Raw genomic sequence first — 19056 nt, 5'->3', positions numbered from 1 at the left:
GTCTTGTCTGCTTTAACGTAAGAAGCTGACTTCACACTGTGTTAAATTGTTGCATTTATAGCTGTGTTTTTTCCTCGTTCACAAATTCTGAACACCAATTCAAGAAATCGCACGAACGTTTTTCTAGAGATCCTGGATAAGCCTTGTTCTGAGTGGCCGTGAGCTTTGAGGGTTTCTGCTGTCTCCTTCTCCACAGCATCCCCGACCGACCAGGGGATGCCACATGTTCAGGTTTGGGGGCGAAGGGAACATGAAGGGAGATAAACTGTTGCTGACGACCGTATGTTGTAAGGCAGAACCTTAGGAAGAGCAGGGCACAGCGCACGTTGCAATTTTAAATGTACGTTAGGCACCAAGTTTCTGATGCAATGAGTGAATTTAACAACACCGAGTAGTTTAGAACTTTGTATCTGCCTCAAAAAATGTTACCTTTTTGCTATGGCAGTAGCCTCCAAATTACTGGAATGTCGTTGAAAATGCCAACTGTGTTGGTGAAGATAAACTACTTGGGTTTCCGTGTGATTTACTGGCGATTGCAAGAGGCCTCCTCCCAGAGTTACGCTGTCAAAGAGTGCTTTTGTGCAAAGGGCAAGGCATTGACTGAAGATGCCGTGTTAGCATCCGGCCTCGCAAGGATTACCTGAAGCTGAAGAATCCTTTGAAGAGCTGTGAGAAACCAAAAGAGGAAACGGACGTGCAGCTGGTGGTAAAGTGTGACCAATTTGTGTGTTTAGCAAAGCTGGAGAGCTGCAGCCTTGCGGTAATGTTTGTACAGTGCTTTAAAGTTGTAAAATGCTGTATAATTCTCGATTGGTATGGCAAGGTTTGAGCTTTACCGACTTCTCTGCTAGACAGAGTGATGTACTATTAAAGAGAGTTGGCAGTTCCTTTCTGTTGTAAACCCCCGTCTTTGTTCCCTCCGTGTCTTTAAAAATGCTGTTGTCGGTTACGGGAGCCCTTGAAATATTTCAGATATTCTAGGAGGTAAAAGAAAGTTGCCTTTTTAAAGTAGTTCTGAAGTGATAAAGAAACAAGTCTTCGAAGGGACGTGACTTTAAGTGTCACTGGTTGGCTGTTTTTTTGCACTGGTGGCTGTGTACGAGCAGTATGGATTTCTGGTACCTGCAGCGAGTCTTTCTGCATCCCACCCGCTCTGAAGCGAGAGCTCCCTTCCTTCCTCCTCGCTTCTCCAGCTCGCTTTCCGTGCTGCTGCTGGCTCAAGAGTGCTGTCCTCAAGCTATTACTCTTTGATCCTATATTCACGTCTCTTTAATACGTGGTAAGTGTGTCGGGTTTGAATGTTGCATGGAAGATCTTACTTGCCTAACTGTGTCTTCCTGGTGCCTTAGTGCATTGAAAACAACACAAGATGTTTTAACAAAACCAAACCCTGTTTTTTTGCTGACCACACTATTTGGATAATACCTAGCTCCTCTGACTTCCAACTCCCGTGTTACAAAGTGACTGAGATTTAGTGACCCTCAGGGGTTTTTTGTATATGTCTGCATAGTGGTATTTTTATTGTTTCTGTTACCGATGTATACTAAAGGTTTGGGTTTTTTAATGAAAACTTGAGATACTTGTCAGAGATCAGATTTTTGTTTTTTTTTTTTAGTTGAATAATGCATCTTTTCTTAAAAGTCAAAGCAGCAGAAACGTGTTTCTTCATATCAGGGGACAATGAGTCCATTTAGGAGCGGTCCCTTCCAGCAGACTGTCCTGTTCGCAGGCGGCTGCCCTGTATTAAACGGCGCTGGAGCTTGTGCCCGATCTGAGCAATTAGATGTATGCTGGGTAAGTTTAGAGCATTAGAAACTTAGGCACTGCCTTTTTCTAACATAAAAATACACTAGTGACTGATGTGCAGGGAAACTAAAGTTTTGTTTAGGTTAATTCTTGATAGCATATGCTCGCCTTTTTTTTTTTTTTTTAGAGGAGAAGTAGTAACAAAAACTACTCGCGTAAGAGTTAGAGGTGGGAAAATGTTGAAGAAGGGATAGACTTTAACATGTTCTGTCCTCCGCCATGAACTCACAGGTAACTGTGTCTGAGCAGCAAAGTCTGATTTTGTTGTTTGCATCAATGTCTGACTCCTGGAGTTTGCTGGGTCAGTTTATTTTGTCAAAGTTTGTTCAGTCAGGTAACGTTGGCGTATTCAGCTTTCATGGTGTTTCCTGTTTCTGTCCTTGGAAGTTTTTCAAGAGCCTGATGAACGATGCCGTGAGCAACCTGCTCCGCGTTCGGTATTGCCAGAGGCAACCTCCCGGGGTCCCTTCCAACCGGTAAACACCGGGAAATGCAAAATGCAGCAGAACCTTGTGGCCGGAAGGTTTGTTTTTGTATGAAGCTGGCAAGCTGTGGAGGACTGTTAGCAAAACTTCTGGGGTTTGCAAGCATGTGCAAAAGTTTCTGACAAGCCCTGAAGCTGTGTTGTGCTACAAAGAAGAGCGAGCGGCAGGATGGAGATCCAGAGCGGGAGGGGAGGAAGGGAGCTGCTCGGCTCCCCATCTGCCTGAGGCTGTGACTCAGCTTGGGTTTAAACTCTTTACCACAGGAGTATTTAAGGTGGGCAGAAGTTTTTAGATGCATTTCACTAAGAGGATGCATTTAGATGTGTTTCACTGGAAGAGGACAGGCTTTTAGCATCATCTAGGTATGTTGGATGTGATTTTTTTGAAAAGACTTGTTTTCTTAGCCTTGGCAAGACGTGAAGCACCCGCAGTGCTCTGGTTTGGATGTCTGGGGTGCACGTCCTGGTGACTGTTGGGAGCTGGCTGCCAAGCCGGGTTGTGGTGAACCCAAAGGGCATGCTTAACCCGAACACTGTTTCCTGTCATCCTGGTAAACGTGCCAAGGTGTTTGTAAACTCCACGTGCGCGCAGTTGTTCGGGGTTGTACCGACAGCTCTGTGTGGGGCAGGCTGTGAAGTTGGCTTTGGAGTAGGATTGGCTGGAAAATGGGTTTCCTTCCCTCTCCGGTGCGTGCCTTACGCAGCAGCTCGGTTGTTGGACTGTTTCCTGTGAGGCAAATTTTGAACATGCTGGACATTAGCCTTAACATTTTCACTCTGTAGTGGGTAGTTATAACAGGTCTAACTTCAAAGCTTTATTTTTTGGTGAGCTCCTTGTCTTTGCCCTTAAAGGCCAGTGTCTAAGCAGGAGTCCTGGATTTTTTCTAACACTGCAGCTATCAGCTATGTTACCACTTACTGTTTCCTGGCTTGTTTGTATACCACTAGCTTCAATTTTTGTCTTTAAGATTTTAAGAGAGACCTACGTAACAGGGAAACTAATTTGTTTTCCTGGATTAATGACATCAGTCTGGCAGCAGAGAAATTGTGCACCATGCTGACCATGACCAGAGGGGTTCCAGCTGATCTCTGTCTGTGTCAGGTTTTGTCTTATGTTTTTTGATGTGTAACGGAGAGTGAGAAATCCTCTTCTTTAAAGAAGAGAGGGTTGCATTTACCTGGGAGCAGCTAAGGGTATTTTTGGGAGCAGTGCAGAGGATGTGCTGGCCGCTGTGCCCAGAAGGGGGTATTGCGTCGTGGCTTGGGTTGAGCACAGGCTGACCTTCATGCTGTGCCGACTGCGCTTTTGGGTTTCTCTGCTGCTGGTTCACAACGTCTGTGCCCTGGCAGCGGAGAGCGCAGCCCCAGGGTCTCGTCTAACAGCTGATCTGGGATGTCTGCAGCTAGCCATCAGCAAAAAAGGCTGAGTCAGCAGGCTGTCCAGGTGGACTGGCTAGGCCAGCCGGCAGCTATGGGGCTAATGGTTGCATCCAGCCTACGCTAAATGACTTGCTGTCACAGCATCGGCTTGCGGAGCTCGTCCTGAAACGCGTGCGCTGGCAGTTGAGTTATTTTTTATATAAAAGATTCATGTCATCGTGAGAGTTTAACATCAGGGAGGAGATGGGACTTCTAGAACCTCATCTTTTTTTAACTACTGGGAAAAACCATCTTCTAGATATTGAAAAGACTTGAACCTGGCCTGCAGGGAAGATCATCTTTGTAATTGAAACGAGAGAATGAAATACCAGCTTCTGAGTTCTCTCTAACACCGAGATTCTGTTTTTAAAGGCAAATCTTTCCTAGTACATCCCCAAATATGAAGAACTAAGGCTCTCTTCATGTGTGATTTTTAGAATTGGGCTGTTCTAGGAATTAAAAGCAAGTCTTGCTTTTTGAGGCGTCTGGGTGGCTTTAACCTTTGTGGTAGCGTTCCAAGTTTTACCGGTGTAAACCTGGAAGTACATATTCAGCTGGTGAGATCGAAGGGCAGCACTATTAAAACTTGACCCTATTTCAGATCAGGATTTTTTGCGTATGGGAGGTGGCTGGCTGAATCAGTTGGGTGACACAGGGCGAGCGTGCGAGCCTGCGGGCCAGCGTTCGCTGCTGCGCACGTCGCGGTTGCCGCTCAGCCGCTCTCGTGCTCCCTGACCAGCTCCTCGGCAGCATTCGGAGGTGAGGGACGACCCCGCTCCTCGGCTCGTCAGCCCTGTAGGAAAGCAACGCTGCCCTACAGCTACCAGTGGGGATGGTAGTTTGTGCTCTTCTTGTTAGTAATTTCCTTGCCTTTGTGACCGAAGAAAACTTTATTTGGCTAGCGACTAGCAGTAATATTTCACTTTGCCATGATGCCACCAGCTCCATAAATGTTCCCAGGACAACTCATCCCTGGGATGTTGCTGTTAAACACACACAGTGCTTTTTTTTTAATTTTTTTTTTTTTTTTTTTTTGAGAGACACCATACCGGACAGTCTAACAGGTCAAACACTCTCCCCGGCTTTGGTAAGCGGCGTGTCTGTGCGAGCGTGAAAAGGGGCGAGGGGCTGGGGAGCATCAAGGCAGCGGAGCGAGCTGGTGGCGAGCAGGACTGGCTCTCCGGTTCCTTCCTTCGGGATGGCTCGCGGGGACATGGGGCGACTAATGGCTGTGAGAAACGGCCTGAAATCTGAATGGATGGTCGGAGCTGAGTCACCGCGTTGGCTGTGCCGATTTCAAACACATTCATTTCTTATTAATCAGCACACAGTGTGCCATTATCGGGCTTTAATGGGTATTTTTAGTTAAACCACCCCGTCCTTGGCCAGTCGCGTGTCGCGGCTGAGTGAGAGCGGCTCAGAGCTTTCTGTCATCCGCAACTGCTTTTAACTCCTCCAGCCCGTTCACACGCGATCCTAGGTTGGGTTTTGCAATGCAGCGTCGAGCTTGTGAGTCTGTTTTACTTCCAACCTGTCTTTGCAACTTGAATTTTCCTCTTTTGCAAAAATACTGTCTTGTGGGGCTGCGAGAAGGTGTTTTTTCCTGAAAGCTGCGTGTTGGCAGAAGGGCTGCCCTCGTGGAGTGACTGTAAATACACTGTTAGTTGAATGTCATGGCCATTGGATTTTTTTTTTTGCATTTATTTTTAAACTATTCCATGTTTGATACTGTGTATAATAAATTTGCAGAATTTAGAGGATTATAACTTTCTTCATTCTTCCTCTACGTGACGATACGCGCAAGAGCTGCCGTGTGGCTGCCGGAGTGCACTTGGTATCGAACCGTGCCGGTGGGGCTTGCCCTTGCGTTGCTGCCTCGGAGCTTTGCCCTGCGTTTAGAGGATTGTGAAGGGTGACAGCGTGTCCCTAAATGTCCCCTTCCACCTTCCCCGGGGACAGGAGATCTGAGACTCATCCCCGGACCAGATGTGCTGTGCAAGCCGCTGCAGGCAATAATTTAGCCCACGCCTCAGGCTTGTTGAAATATAGTTTTATTGCATTTCTGCAGGTTTTACAAAAATATGACAAAATAAATTAAAAAGAAATAAATAACCCCCTTAATTTCTTTTAATTTCCAAAGAAATAAAACACAGCAAGGAAAAAAAAAAAACCCAACACAAGACAAAAACCAAAACAACTTAAGTCTTCCCTCCTTTGTACAGTAACTGCCTGGAAGCGTGAGATACCAGGCAGGCGGCCGCTTGTAGAAATAACTTTGTATAGAGAAATGTTTAAAAAGGCCCTGGACTTGCGGGGTCCTGGCGGCAGCGGGACCCTGCCCTCTCCTTCGGCAAGCGGTGCGGGAATAGATGGTACCAGGACTGTTACTCTCAGGAGGGAAACGGGATAAAAGAAACTCCCTTTAAGACCAGTGTGTGTTCAGGAGGGGCAGAGATGAGAGCTGGCCCCGACCAGAGGAACTAAATGAAACGGAGAGAGGGTGAGCGCTCTGTGCCGCTGCCCGCAGCCCTGCCTGATCTCGGGGTGAGTGCAGGCAGCGCAGCCGGGCGTGGGGTGAGCTTTGGGCTCTGCAGAGCCCCGAGGGGCTGGGCAGCGGTGGGGCAGGGTGCCAAGCTGTGGCAGGGGTGGGCGTTTTGGGTGACCTGGTACCCCCAGCCGGGCTGGGGTCTTTTTCCCCTGCCATCGTTTAACGCGCTGCTGCTCCTGCTCCGGGGCACGGCTGCGGTGGTGCTGGCTTTCCCAGGGCCTGTGTGCCCCAGTTTCCCAGCGCTCCCTTTTTCCCTGGCCTCATCCCAGAAAATCTCTCCCGCATCGTCCGCTCGCCGTGCTCGGGAGAGGGCATGGCTGGTGTGGGAGGGTGAGGCGGGGGACCAGCGGCCCCGGCGAGGGCTCTGCCCGACCTCCCCGCCCCTCTGTGGGGAGCCAGCCCTGGCCCCCGCTGTCGGGGGGAGCTTGCCCGCACGGGGAGCCCACCCTGGCGGGGCGGGCGACGGTGCCCTTGGCCCCGGAGAGCATCTCCCTGCCTGCGCTGGACCCTGGGCAGCGCCTCGGCTCCCGTGCCGGCAGCGGAGCAGCAGGTAAAGCCTTTAACCTCTCCTGCCCTTATTGCTGTATAAAATGACTCGATTCAAAGATCAAAAAAAAAAAAAAAAAAAAAAAAAAAAAAAAATTACATGATGTGTGGAAAGAGACAAGAGACTGGGGGGAAAAAACAACCTGACGTTTTCTACAGCCCAGGCCTTAGGGAGAGGGGTGCGCAGACCCCGCGTGGCTGCCCGGGCCTGGACCAGGCACAGTGATGGGGCAGCCCCCCGCCTCTCCCCTGCTTGCTTTGGAAATGGTTGGGGGCTGGCGGGCAGAGCGCGGAGCTGGCGGCGAGAGGCAGGAGGGAGCCGGTGGGGCTGGCTGGCCCCAGCCGGGCCCCCCGTGGGCACCGCCTCGGGGTGCCACCGCCCCGTCCTGACCCCTAAAGCGAAGCAGCACCCGGCAGAGCCGCTGAAAAGCGAGGAGCAGCCACGTCGCAGCCGCCTCTCCCCACAACCGGGGCGAGGACGGCGGCTGTTAAAGCACTAAGACTAAACCCAGCGACGGCAAAACCTTCGCCCTGGCAGAAGCGAAGCTGCTCCCACCCCCCACCCTGTCCTTGCCGGGAGCTCGCGTTTCCCCCCCAGCCCCGGTCCTTGTCCCGGGCTCTGGCGTGACCTCCGTCTGCGAGCGCCTTATTGCGAAATAATTCCACGAAATAAGAAAGCGGAGAGGGGAAGGGACTGTCCCGGCTCATGTTGCAGTCGCTGAGGCTGCTGCCCACACCCGGCCGGGCGCTGCCGGCCGTGGCACCGGTGCCAACTCTTGCCTCCGCCGCCTCGAGCCGTCAGACGAAGAAGGGGAGAGTCGCTTGCGTTGGGTTTTGTTTTGGTTTTAGTGCAAGGAATGGCGCCCATGCATGGGAATCCAGGTGGCTGGCGCTCGCCGCTCACCCCTCTCCCTCCCGGCTGTCCGGGCTTCGGCCAGGAAGACGTCCCGGTGCTGGGAAGGGATCCACGCGGAGGCTGCCGGGAGCGGGATGGGGCAGGGCACGGCCCTGGTGCCGGTGGCCCCCGGGCCATGGCTGTACGGCAGAGGCTGTAGGCACAGGTGAATTGGGCTCCTTGCTGCCGCTCCCGCTGGTCTTGTCCCTCCACGGAGCCGTGGCGCCGAGCCCAGCAGGCTGGTCCTGGTGGATCTGGCAGCACCGAGCTTCCCTGCTCTCCTCGGGCTGGACCGCGGCGTCTCCCCACACTGTCTCCTTGGGCTGGTGGGTGCGGAGCCGCGGCCGGGACCCTGGGCTCGTGGCGCGGAGCCGGACCGGGGCAGCTCCCGTCGGGGTGCTCCATCCGAGGCCCTGGCCAGCCCCTGCTGCTGCTCGCACCGGCGGCGCTTTGGTGTCCCCGGTGCAGGATGCGGCCGGACCCCCGCTGGAGCTGGAGCTGGGGCGGCGGCGGGTCCTGGCAGAGGGGCTGGAGGGACGCGAGGGGACGCGGCAGAGGGGGACGGCGCAGAGCGAGGGGCCAGCGCTGGCACCCGGCGGGCGCAGCCCGGCCCTGCGCTCCCTGCGGCGGGGGACGGCGAGGGGAGGCGAGAGGGTGACGATGTCCGCGGCTGCCTGGAGAAGGGAGCGGGCAGCCCCGCTCGCTCCCGCTCCCCCAAAAGGTCCGGTTAGAGTTTATAGCCCCCACTCTCCTCCTCCGCCCGGCTCTCCGGCTCCTCTCGGCCCCCCTCCTCCGGCACCCCGTTGAGATGGGACTTGCTGGGGACCGGCCGCTCGCCTGTGTCCACCGAGGGACCGGGCCGGGGCTGGGGGGAGGCGGTGGCCACGGCGCCGTTGCCCCCGGCCCCTTCGGACTTGCCGAAGTTGAAGAGCTTGCCGGGGTTGAAGGGCTTGGTGGGCGACTGGACTTTCTCAGTCCCTGCATCCCGCTTAGTCTCGGGGGATTTCAGGAACTTGAAGCTGAGGAAGCCGGGGAGTTTGTTCTCGCTGCCGGTGGGGGACTGGGGGGACCTGGCGGTGGCCGTGCTGCCAGCCCCGGCCCCCCCCGAGAGGAACTTGCCCTGCAAAGGGATGATCTGCTTCAGCTTCATCACGTTGTTGGTGGCCAGGAGGGAGCTGGGTCGCTTGGGCTTGTCGGAGCCGTGCGAGGTGCCCCCGGAGCCCTTCCCTTTGCTCTGGCTCTTCTCGTGGGCCGGGTCCTGCCCGGCGGCCTCGGGCTTGGCCTCATCGCGGCTGGACTCGCGCTCCTTGCGGGCCTGGTACTCGGCGTGCCGCTGCCGCTCCTCCTCCTCCCGCTTGCGCCGCTGCTGCTGCTGGAAGTGGTGCTGCGCCTGCCGCTCGTGCTTCTGTCAACGGGGAGCGCGTCAGCCCCGGCACGCCCCGGCGAGCCCACCGGCCCCGGGGACAGGGCGTCCCAGCTCCGTGCCTGGCCCCGAGGAGGGTCCCACCCCGGCATCGCCTACCTTGAAGGCCTCGCGGCGCTGGTACTCCAGCTTGGCCATCTCCTCGGCCACCCAGGCGGGGATGTCGGGGATGGCCACTTGGATGATGTACTTCAGGAACAGGGCGAAGTGCTGCGGGGGGCACGCGGGTCCGGCTGAGCATCCCCACCCCGGCCCCGCAGGCACCACTGCCCCCTCCCGAAACGCACCCCGCGCGGGATGGAGGACCAGAGAGACCCTACGATAACACCCTGGGGGTTTCTGGGCTCGGCGGCACCCGCTGCCTGGGGCTGCAGCGGAGGGTTTAGGGCTGAGACCCCGTCCCTGGAGGGGAAGGTCTGCGGGAGCGAGATAACCCCTCGTCACGCACCAGGAGACCCTACAATAACAGCCAGCCATGGAGCGGGCGGCGGGCGCAAGCCCCGGGCGCCAGCACCGTTACCTCCAGCACCACCACGGAGATGATGGCTCCCTCGGGGCTGAGCCAGGGGAAGAGGCGCTGGAGCTGCCCGCACTGGGCGATCAGGTAGCAGTTGACCACAATTGCCAGGACGCCCATGGCCTCCATCACCTTCTGCAAGAGGGATGGTGCCAGGGATGAGCCCCCGGCCAGCCGGACCCCCGCCGGGCCCCACGCCGCCCCAACCCACCTGCCACTGCCCGATGCTCTCGACCCGCTGGCCGAAGGGACGCTGGAGCCCCGTGCACAGCTTGAAGGCGTCACTCCGGATCTCGATGACGTTGTTCACCAGGGCGCACATGGCGGCCAGGGGGAAGGCGGAGGAGAAGAGCACCACGTAGCCGAACTGGATGAACATCTCCTGGTAGTCCTGGAAGGTGTCCTGGGGAGGAGGAGCGCGTTGCGACGGGGCTGGGGGGTTACGCTGCCCCGCGCCGGCCCCAGGGCCCCCTGGGGCCGCTCACCTCGTACTTCTTCATGCAGCTCTCCACCTCCGCCTGCGTCAGCTGCGTGGAGTAGTCCTCCTCCGGCGGGTCGATCCACGACGCCCGGTTGCGCTTCCGCCCTTCCTCCTCCTCCTCCTCCCGGCTCTCGGCCGCTCGTCTCCTCCGGCCGGCCCGCGGGACCACTGCCGGCTCCGCCGCCTTGACCGGGCTGCCGGGGGGTCCTTCGGCCTCATCCTCATCCTCGCACAGCTCGAAGACGGACGCGGGGTCCATGCCCTTCTCCACCATGGTGGGGCTGCCCTCTTCGAGGAAGCTCTCGTCCTCGGGGCCGCCGGGCTCCCCGCCGCGCCGCTCCGCCTTCTCGATGAAGCTCACCTTCTTCAGCTTCAACCCACAATCCAGGGCGCTCTCCTCCTCCGAGTCCGACTCACGCCGCTCTTCCTCCTCCTCCTCTTCCTCCGGCACCCCACAGCCCCCGTTCAGACACTTCTTCTCCCCCCGCGACCCCTCGGGGGGGCCCGGGGGGCGGCGGCGGGGGGCGAGCAGCCGCAGGACGGCGTGGGCGAGCTGGCGGAGGCTGTGGAGGCCGAGGTCCCCGCGGCGCAGCCGGCGGTACAGGTGGGGCTGCGACACCTCCCTGACGTTCTGCAGGAACTGGCGGGTGATGAGCAGCGTGGCCAGCATCTGCGCGGGGACACGGGGCGCAGGCTGTCACCCGGGGCGGGGGTGGGTGGGTGCGGGTCCCTGCATCCCCAGCGCCCGCCCCCGCGGGGTCCCTGCTGCTCCCCGTGGCTGTGCTGGCGGAGCGGGGCACCCCCCAAGCCCCGTGTGTCGTGTGTGTGTGTGTCCCCCCCCCATCCTGTGACCCCCCCCACGAGGGATGGGACCTCAGCGGTGCTGGGGCCGCGTGTGCCACCGCCAGCCGGAGCACAGCCAGGGCTGGGGACAGCTGCGTCCCTCCTGGGGGCAGCGGGGGTCCCGGGGAGGGGGGGGACGCCCGGCCCCCCGCTCCTACTTTGGATACTCCCAGTCTCCAGCAAAAGCCCAGGAGGCCCTTAAAGAAGATGAGGGAGAGGTGGAGGTGGAGGAGGATGAAGGGAAGGAGAGCCTCTTTGAGCTGACGCACGAGGCTTTGGGAGAGAGAGAAGATGAGCAGGAGCTGTGGAAGGGACAGAAGAACAGACAGACAGACAGAGAGAGACCGTGAGCGGGAGCAGGAGCTGGGGACCCGGCGCAGCCGCCGGCCGGGAGCGCAGCAGCCGGGGACCGCGGCGGGGGCACGCGGGGACACCGGCCCCCCCAGGAGGGCGCGGGGGGACGGTGGCAGGGGTGGGTTGAGGACATCCGTCTGTCCGTCCGGGCACCGCCGCCCCCAGGCACGGCCCCTTACCTCCTTCAGCCGCTCCATGTCTTTGAGGTAGAAACCGATGTAGAAAAGACTCAGGTATGAATTTACAAACTGAAACTGGAGGCGGGGGGGCGGGGGTGAGCGTGGGGCGGCTGCGGCACCCCCGGCCCCCCCGGCCCCCCCGGCCCCCCTCACCAGGACGATTTTGATGATGAGGTGTTTCTCGTAGGCACTCTGCAGGCGGTAGTTCTCTGCAAAGCAGAGGAGGGGTGTTCGGAGGGGAGGTCGGGGTGGGGGGGGTCCCAGCACCCCACCCTGTCGGGAGCACCCCGGGGTGCTGCCTACACGCACCCATGTCGTTCAGCCAGTACGCGATCTTCTTGTAAAGCTCGTCGCAAGCGGTGACGATGACAGCCAGGACGATTTTGGGGAGGAAACGGATGATCCGGGGCAGCTCCTGGATGCTCAGCACAAACTCCTGCGGGGATGGGGATGGGGTCAGCACGGGGGGGCTGGCCGCCCGGCGCGGGCGGGACGAGCACCCACCTGGAGCTGGAAGCAGCCCAGCATGAGGAGGAAGACGAAGGAGAGGCAGGCGAGGCAGACGGGGAGGCTGACCAGGCACTGGAAGAGCAGCCGCTTCCACGGCGGGTAGTAAAACTCCTCCGCGCTGGTCACGGGGCTGATTCTCTTAACGCCCTAACCGGGGACGGGGGGACGGCAGCGTGTGACCCTCCCCACAGCGGGGAGCCCCACGGGATCCCTCCGTGACCCCAGTGCCGGTGGGACCCAGCGCAGACTCCCCCCCCCGGGGTGCAGGGGTGAGGAGTGTCACGAAGGTGCCAGTTCTCTGCACCAAGCCCGGGTGGTTCGTTGGGGTTGGGGGGAGCTCAGCCAGACCCCAGCCTCGGGGACCCCCCCGGGCATGGGAACCCCCCGCCAAGGGCTCACCCTGAACTGGGGTCGCGGCTCCTCGATGGACTCGGCCGGGGTGTCCAGCGTCCCCCACTTGTAGGCGAACTCAGCCCCACGGCGCTTCCACTCCTCGAGGAAGAGGGTGGCCCAGATGACGTTGAAGATGGCGAAGACCACGCAGCAGATGTCCTGGCTGGTCTGCGGGACGGATGGCACCAACTGCACCGGGGTCGGTCCCCTCCCGTCCCCGACGCCCCCCCCGCAGCCCTGGGGGGGCTGCTCGGCGCTGCCCCGGCCCCCCCGCCGCGGGCTCGGCAGCCTCCCAGCTCAGCGCCTATCACAGCGTTAAAGCGTCATAGGGAAAGCCTGGAGCGAGGAGGGATGGACCCCCCCCCGCGGCCCCCCAGCGCGGGGGTGCACCCCATTTCCCAGCCCCTCTCACCTGGTCGCTCTCGGTGAAGGTGTAGAGGATGGAGCCGAAGACGGCGGGGTACACCATGGCCGAGGTGTAGAAGCCCAGCCAGGCGAAGTACATGGCGATTTTCACCCCGAAATAGTCACAGATCTCATCTGTGGGGGCCAAGGGCGCCGTCAGCAGGGCTGGGACCCCCGGACCCCCCGCCCCGTGCCACCCATCCCGGCGCCTTACCGAGCGGCTGGGCCTCGCAGACCGCCTGCACCCAGGACTTCATGAGCCGCTTGAGGATCCTCTGCTCGTGCAGCGGGAAGACCTGCTGGATGACGCCGCGGGCCGCCAGCTCCGGGACTGCGCCGCGGGGCACGGGGTGAGGGACGGGCTGCGGGGACGCCGCCAGCCTGCCCCGGACCCCCACGCGTGTCCCCAGATGGCTCTGGCACGGTGGGTTGTGGGGCGGGGACAACGGGGAGGACGGGTTTGGGGTGACCGTGGCACATCGGGGCTCTGTGCCCAGCCCCGGCGCTGCCTGGCTACGGCACGGCACAGCCGCCGCACCCCCCCACCCCATCCGGCACCCAGTCCCGGGGATGGGGACACGGGGTGACAGGGGACCCTCGCTAGGCTTGCACCCTCCGGGACCCCCACGGCACGGCTTGGGCACAGGCTGGGCAGAGGGAGCGGGGCAGAGGGGTGGCGGTGGCGGTGCCGCGCCGTGCCGCGCCGCGCCGTACTCACTGATGGGCTGCCCCTCGAGGAAGTGGATGTTGTGCAGCGACTCGCCCTGCTTGGCGCGCAGGTTTTCCAGCCAGTACCTGATGATGTTTTGCCGTTCCTGCGGCACCGCAGCGGGGTTGAGCCCGGGGCGATGGTCCCACTGCCCGGCCCCCGGCCCCTCTCCTGCCACAGCCGCGTCCCCAGCCCCTGCCCCTGTCCTGTCCCCTCCCTGGCCCTGCCTTGTCCCCAGCTTGGGGGAGGGCTGGCTCGGTCCCCAGCTGGAGGGGATCCCCATTTTCACCTGGGGAGGGGGAGAGGACCTGCCTTCCCTGCCCCATGTCCCTGCATCCCCACATCCCCTCATGCCTGCCCCATATCCCTGCCCTGCATCCCCGCATCCCCACATCCCTGCATCCCTGCCCTGCATCCCTGCATCCCCACATCCCCTCATCCCTGCCCCGCATCCCTGCATCCCTGCTCCGTGTCCCTGCCCTGCATCCCTGCATCCCTGCCCTGCATCCCTGCATCCCTGCATCCCCTCATCCCTGCCCCGCATCCCTGCATCCCTGCTCCATGTCCCTGCCCTGCATCCCCACATCCCTGCCCCATGTCCCTGCCCCGCATCCCTGCATCCCCACATCCCCGCATCCCTGCCCCATGTCCCTGCCCCGCATCCCTGCATCCCCACATCCCCGCATCCCTGCCCCATGTCCCTGCCCCGCATCCCTGCATCCCCACATCCCCGCATCCCTGCCCCATGTCCCTGCCCTGCATCCCTGCAACCCCACATCCCCACATCCCTGCTCCATGTCCCTGCATCCCTGCCCCATGTCCCTCCGCATCCCACCTGAGAGGTGAAGAAGTAAAGCTCGTTCTCGATGTTCTCGTAGATGTAATCCTCCTCGCAGGAGAAGCTCCGCATGCCCCCGCCGAATTCGGCTTTCACCGGTTTCCGCAGCCCGATCTCGTCGGCCCCGCGCAGCAAACTGCGGGGAGAGGGGACGCGGCTGGGGCCACGGCGGGGGCCACGGCGGGGGCGGGGGCCGCGGCCGGGACCCTACCTCTCGTAGGTGGCGGTGACAAAGAAGGCGTAAACACGCGTGTGTTTGTGGTGCCGGACCTGGACGATGAGCTCGGGGATGCCGAGGCGGATGTGGTTCAGGAGCCAGAGCAGCGTGTGGTCGTCGGTGGTGTCTGCACGGTGCCGGTCAGCACGGTCCACACCTCCCGGCACAGCCCATCCCGGTCCCCATCCCTCCCCACGGCCCCCATCCCCGCTGCAGCTCCGCGTCGCGCTCCCGCTGCTCCACGCCGGCCCCTGCTCCGGGTACCCCGGGCATCTCCCTACCCGGGAAGGTCATGAGCACGTCGCAGTTCTCCGTGGGCACCGTCTTCATCCAGGCCTTGTGGGACATGACGTAGCGCCCGGCCTGGAGCAGCCGCTTCCCGAAGAGCTTATCTGCCGGAGGGAGGGAGGGGGTGAGCAGCCGTGGGACCCCTCAGGGCATCCCCCGCCTGCAGCCCCGGGAACTGGAGCCCGAAGCAGCCACGGCTCAGCTGCCGGCACGTGGGATGGGTGCGGGGACCCCCCCGGCACGTCCCCAAGGGGTGGCAGTCCCCGGCGGTGGCGATGCCACCAGGTCACGGCCCCGCTCGAGGTGACGCTGGCCCCGGATCATGTTTCTCCTCCGGCAGCTCAGGGTGCCCAAAAAGGCCCCGACAGCTGCCGGGGAGGAGCCGGCGGCAGGTTCCGGCACCCCTGGGGTGCCGGCTGCTGTAGGATGCCCTGGGGTGCCCCCCTGCAGCCCCCCCACTGCTCACCTCTGCCCACAGCCCCTCGGCGGGGCCGGGATCTGGCAGGGCCGCGGCTCCGGGAGATGGGAAACCGCAGGAAAAATGGGGAGAGTGAAAAAGCAGCCGGTCTCCATGGAAACCTGGGGAGGCCTCGCGCCGCCGTGACAAGGCGGGATGGGGAACGGTCCCCAGAGTCTCCTCGTCACCCCCCGGCGTGGGCCAGCACAGGGACACGGCCCCCGTCCGGCTGCGGGATGCCCACACCGCGGGGACATGCCGTCCCCGTGCCCAGCGTCCCCGTGTCACGCCTCTCGGGGGCCGGGCGCATCCCAAAATGCTGCCCAGAGCGGGCAGGGAGGGCAGGATGAGGCTCCCCAGTGGTGCTGGGGTGGGTCCCCCGTGGGACCCCGTTTCTCCCTGCCCCACACCAGCAGTGCACCCAGCACCTCCCTGCCTCAGTTTCCCCGCCTAGGCCAGGGTGGCGGGGCCAGGACAGGGTGGGTGGACCGATGCCCAGGGCACGTCATGGCCCCTCCAGCTGCCCCAGGGCTGGGAAGGTCCCGGGCTTCCGGAAATGCTGCTCACTCACACCGGGACCTGCCGGCCCCGAAAAACAGGAAATGCCAAACCTGCTCCGGCAGCTCATCCCAGGGGATGCACCCCAGCTCTGGGCACCCCTGGGCCCCCTGGGCTGGGGCAGCAGAGCAGGCCCCCCCACCATCCAGGCTGAGACCTGACAAACTCATCGCCTGAGCTGCTGTCAGGAATGAGCCGCGGCACCGGGCTCTGAAAGGCCGCCCTGTCCTGGCACCGTGGGCGAAAGCCGGTGACGGCGCCAGGCTGCCAGCCAGCCACCCCCGGAGCGGGGCCGATCCCGCACCCCGGGGCTCATCCTGCAGCTCTCGGGCCCAAGCGCTGCCGGGGAGCCGGAGCGGGCACGTGGTGCTGGTGGCGGTGGCTCGGCCGCGCTCGCCGGGCAGCTCGCCGACGCCGGCAGGCTGAGCTCACCCACCCTGAATTATTTACACCCTGCCGGGAGCGGTGTAACCCAGCCGGCAGCACTGGCCGCGGGGCGGGGGCCCAGCCGGCCGGGCACGGCCGGGCAGCGGTGGAGGCAGCCGGTGAAGCCTGCACACGCGTGTGTGCCAGCGTGCAAACCATGGCTGTGCCGGGGGGGTGCATGGGGTGGGCACCCATCCCGAGGCCTCGGCTCTGGGTGCAGGAGGGTTTTTCCTGCCCAAGGTCATGGGAAAAGACGTGGCCGAGGTGCAGAGGGGTCCCCAGTGCCACTCCTGCCCCCCCGGGCTGGGCATGGGGGGCCAGACCCTGCCTTCACCCCGCTCCGGCCACGAGGTCCTTCTGGTCCTGCTGCCAGCGAGAGCGGCCCCCGGCCCCCTCCAGGCACCCGGTGCCATCACCAAACCGGCACGAGGGGTCCGTCGGCGTAGCGTGGGGACGGAGCCCCGCAGCACCCCAGACCACGCCGAGCCCCACGTCCCCCCTTCCCCGCGCGTCCCCGTGGCCACCCGCACCCCGGCACGCCGGGGCCCTGCCGCTCACCTTGGCTCTCTGGGATAAGGTCACGGGAGCTGCAGCGTGCCGGGGACGGACGCGCCACTGCCCCGCCGCCGAGCGGAGCCCGCGGCCGCCGGGGATGGAGGCATTTTGGAGAGCGGCGATGCCGCCTGCCACGGGCGGCCGCGTCCCGAGGGGACACAAAGTGGGTCACCCTCCCGCAGGCAGGAGTCCCGCTCGGCTGCACGGCAGGCAGCAGGCCCTGCCTGCACTGCCTTGCCCTGGGGACCCCAACGCGGCCACGGCCGTGGCCGTGGGGACATCACCTGCGCCCACAGACACAACCCAAAGACCCTGTACTGCACCCGCTGCCCCAGCCCCGCCCTGGGGGGCATGGAGCCAGTCTCGGGGGGGGGAGGCATGGGCCTGGCCCCCGGGGGGCAAACGGACCTTCCCGGGGGGCTGCATGGGTGACTCGGGGGGTGCGAGGACTCGCTGCTGGGGAGGTCACTGGTACGTCCTGGGGGACGCAGCCCCTGTGCAGGGACCTCATGCCGGGGGGGGGGGGAGCCGGACCAGCCCCGGGAGGGGGGCGCACAGCCCCGACCCCCGGAGGACCACACACCCCTTTGGGGGCGCAGGGACGGGACCCCCGAGGGGACACGGACCCGTCCCGGGGGGGAGCACGGAGCCCTCCGGGGCGGTGGGGGACGACTCGAAGCCCCACCGGGGGCACGGCCCCCCCCGTCCCCGCGGAGCCGCATCCCGGCCGAGCCCCGGCGACATCCGCATCGAGCCGCAGGGAGCTGGCCCCCCCCGCGGCCCCGACCCGGGCGGCGGGGGCCGCTCCCGCCCGGTGCCGCCTTACCCAGGACGCCGGTCGGGGCCGCCGGTTCCCCTCGCTCCTCGCCCGCCGGGGCCCGCCGGGGCCGGTCGCCGTCCTGCGCTGCCAGCGGCGGCTCGGGCATGGTGCGGGGCTCGGCGGCGGCTCGGCGGCGGGGGCCGGTGCATGGGGCCGCCGCCGCGCCGGGGCCGGGGCCGCCGCCGCCACCGGGAGGAGGGACAAAGGCGGCGGAGCGGAGCGGAGCGCCGCGCTCCCGGCCCCTTTAATTGTCTGGTTGGCCGCCGTCTCCTCCGCGCCGGTCGCACCGGCCACGCGTGTCCGGCCGCGCCCCGTGGGGTGGTCCTGCGGGGAGCGGGGCGGCGGCTCCCCCCAACCACACCGGGGGGCACGGAGCGTCCCGGCTGCCGGTCCCGCTCTGGTCCCAGCAACGCCCCCCGCCCCCGTGGGGCTACCCCCCGCATCTCCGACCCCACTCTACCCCGTCCGCCCCGGGTCTGCCCCCCAGGCCCCCCCCCGCCTTCCCCGTGCCCCCCCCCGTCATGCCGTTTCGCTCCCCGGGGCGGGGGGGGGCGGGGCAGGCCGGTAACCCGACCGGGGCTGCCCGCTGCCTCCCTGACATTTCGGGAGCCCTCCTCTGCCCCCCCACCCCCCAGCCCGGCCCCGCTTCCTCGGGGTACCCCCACCCAGCCCTCCCCCCCGCGGCAGGGCCGGAGGGTCCTGGCAGCCCGGCCAGGGCACCCGGTGAGCCCCCCGGCAAGTGTGGGCACTGGGGTGGGGGGCACCCCTGTGCCAGGTCCCACTCACCCCCCCAGCTCCGCGCACACCCGCGGCTATTTTGGGGCAGGGGCCGGGTGCCAGTGCTGATGAGCGGTGCCACAAGGAGCAGCCGGGGGGGCACAGGCTGGCGCGGCTCGCCGGCCAGGCCTGGCTGCTGTCCTTGTCCTGGCTGGGCACGGGGTGCCCCCCCGCCCAGGGGGTCTGGCAGAGCCCCCCTAGACCCTCCTGGGACCCCCGTGGGCAGTGCCCAGCTGCCTGGCGGGGAGGGGAAGGCTGAGCCGCCCAGAGCTGGGGAGCAAGGCGGGGGGGCACACGGAAAAGCTTCTGCACCCCAGGGTGGGGAGGGGGTGCGGGCTGGGTGGTCACCTGGGGTCTGCCCCGGGACCTTGCAGGGGCTGTGCACATGGGGCGCGTGCACCCAAGGACCCTGAAGCCCCCAGGAGATCCCCCGCAGCCCCAGAGCTGATGGGGGTCTCTGCTGCAGCTCCTCCTCTGGGCTCCTGTCCCTCGGCCGTGGCCCACAGAGCATGGGGGGGGTCAGGAGGCTTGGGGGTGTCCGCAGGGATTTAGCAGAGGAGGCGACATTGACAGGTCTCCAGCATCCCAGGGATTCCAGCATCCCTGCC

At 63.2% G+C, this 19056-nt stretch overlaps 1 protein-coding gene across 1 annotated transcript; it reads right to left on the bottom strand.

Annotated features, from left to right (window-relative positions):
• Positions 1-8425: 8425 nt before the first annotated feature.
• On the bottom strand, positions 8426-17917 carry ANO8 (anoctamin 8; the record flags this gene model as incomplete). The annotated part of the gene is made up of 18 exons (XM_082011117.1): positions 17678-17917; positions 14849-14959; positions 14562-14694; positions 14348-14486; positions 13522-13618; positions 13018-13134; positions 12811-12938; positions 12405-12566; positions 12000-12152; positions 11805-11931; positions 11649-11704; positions 11496-11570; positions 11121-11264; positions 10124-10789; positions 9850-10041; positions 9642-9773; positions 9221-9331; positions 8426-9103 (listed from the first exon to the last, which is right to left on the bottom strand). The coding sequence occupies exons 1-18, from the start codon at positions 17775-17777 to the stop codon at positions 8426-8428; spliced, it is 3321 nt and encodes a 1106-aa protein (XP_081867243.1). The 5' UTR covers positions 17778-17917.
• Positions 17918-19056: the final 1139 nt, after the last annotated feature.

This window comes from Phaethon aethereus (assembly GCF_964289735.1).
Source record: "Phaethon aethereus genome assembly, chromosome: 26".
NCBI lineage: Eukaryota > Metazoa > Chordata > Aves > Phaethontiformes > Phaethontidae > Phaethon > Phaethon aethereus.
The sequence above is the reverse complement of the archived record's forward strand: the minus strand, read 5'-3'. Positions and strand labels throughout refer to the sequence as shown.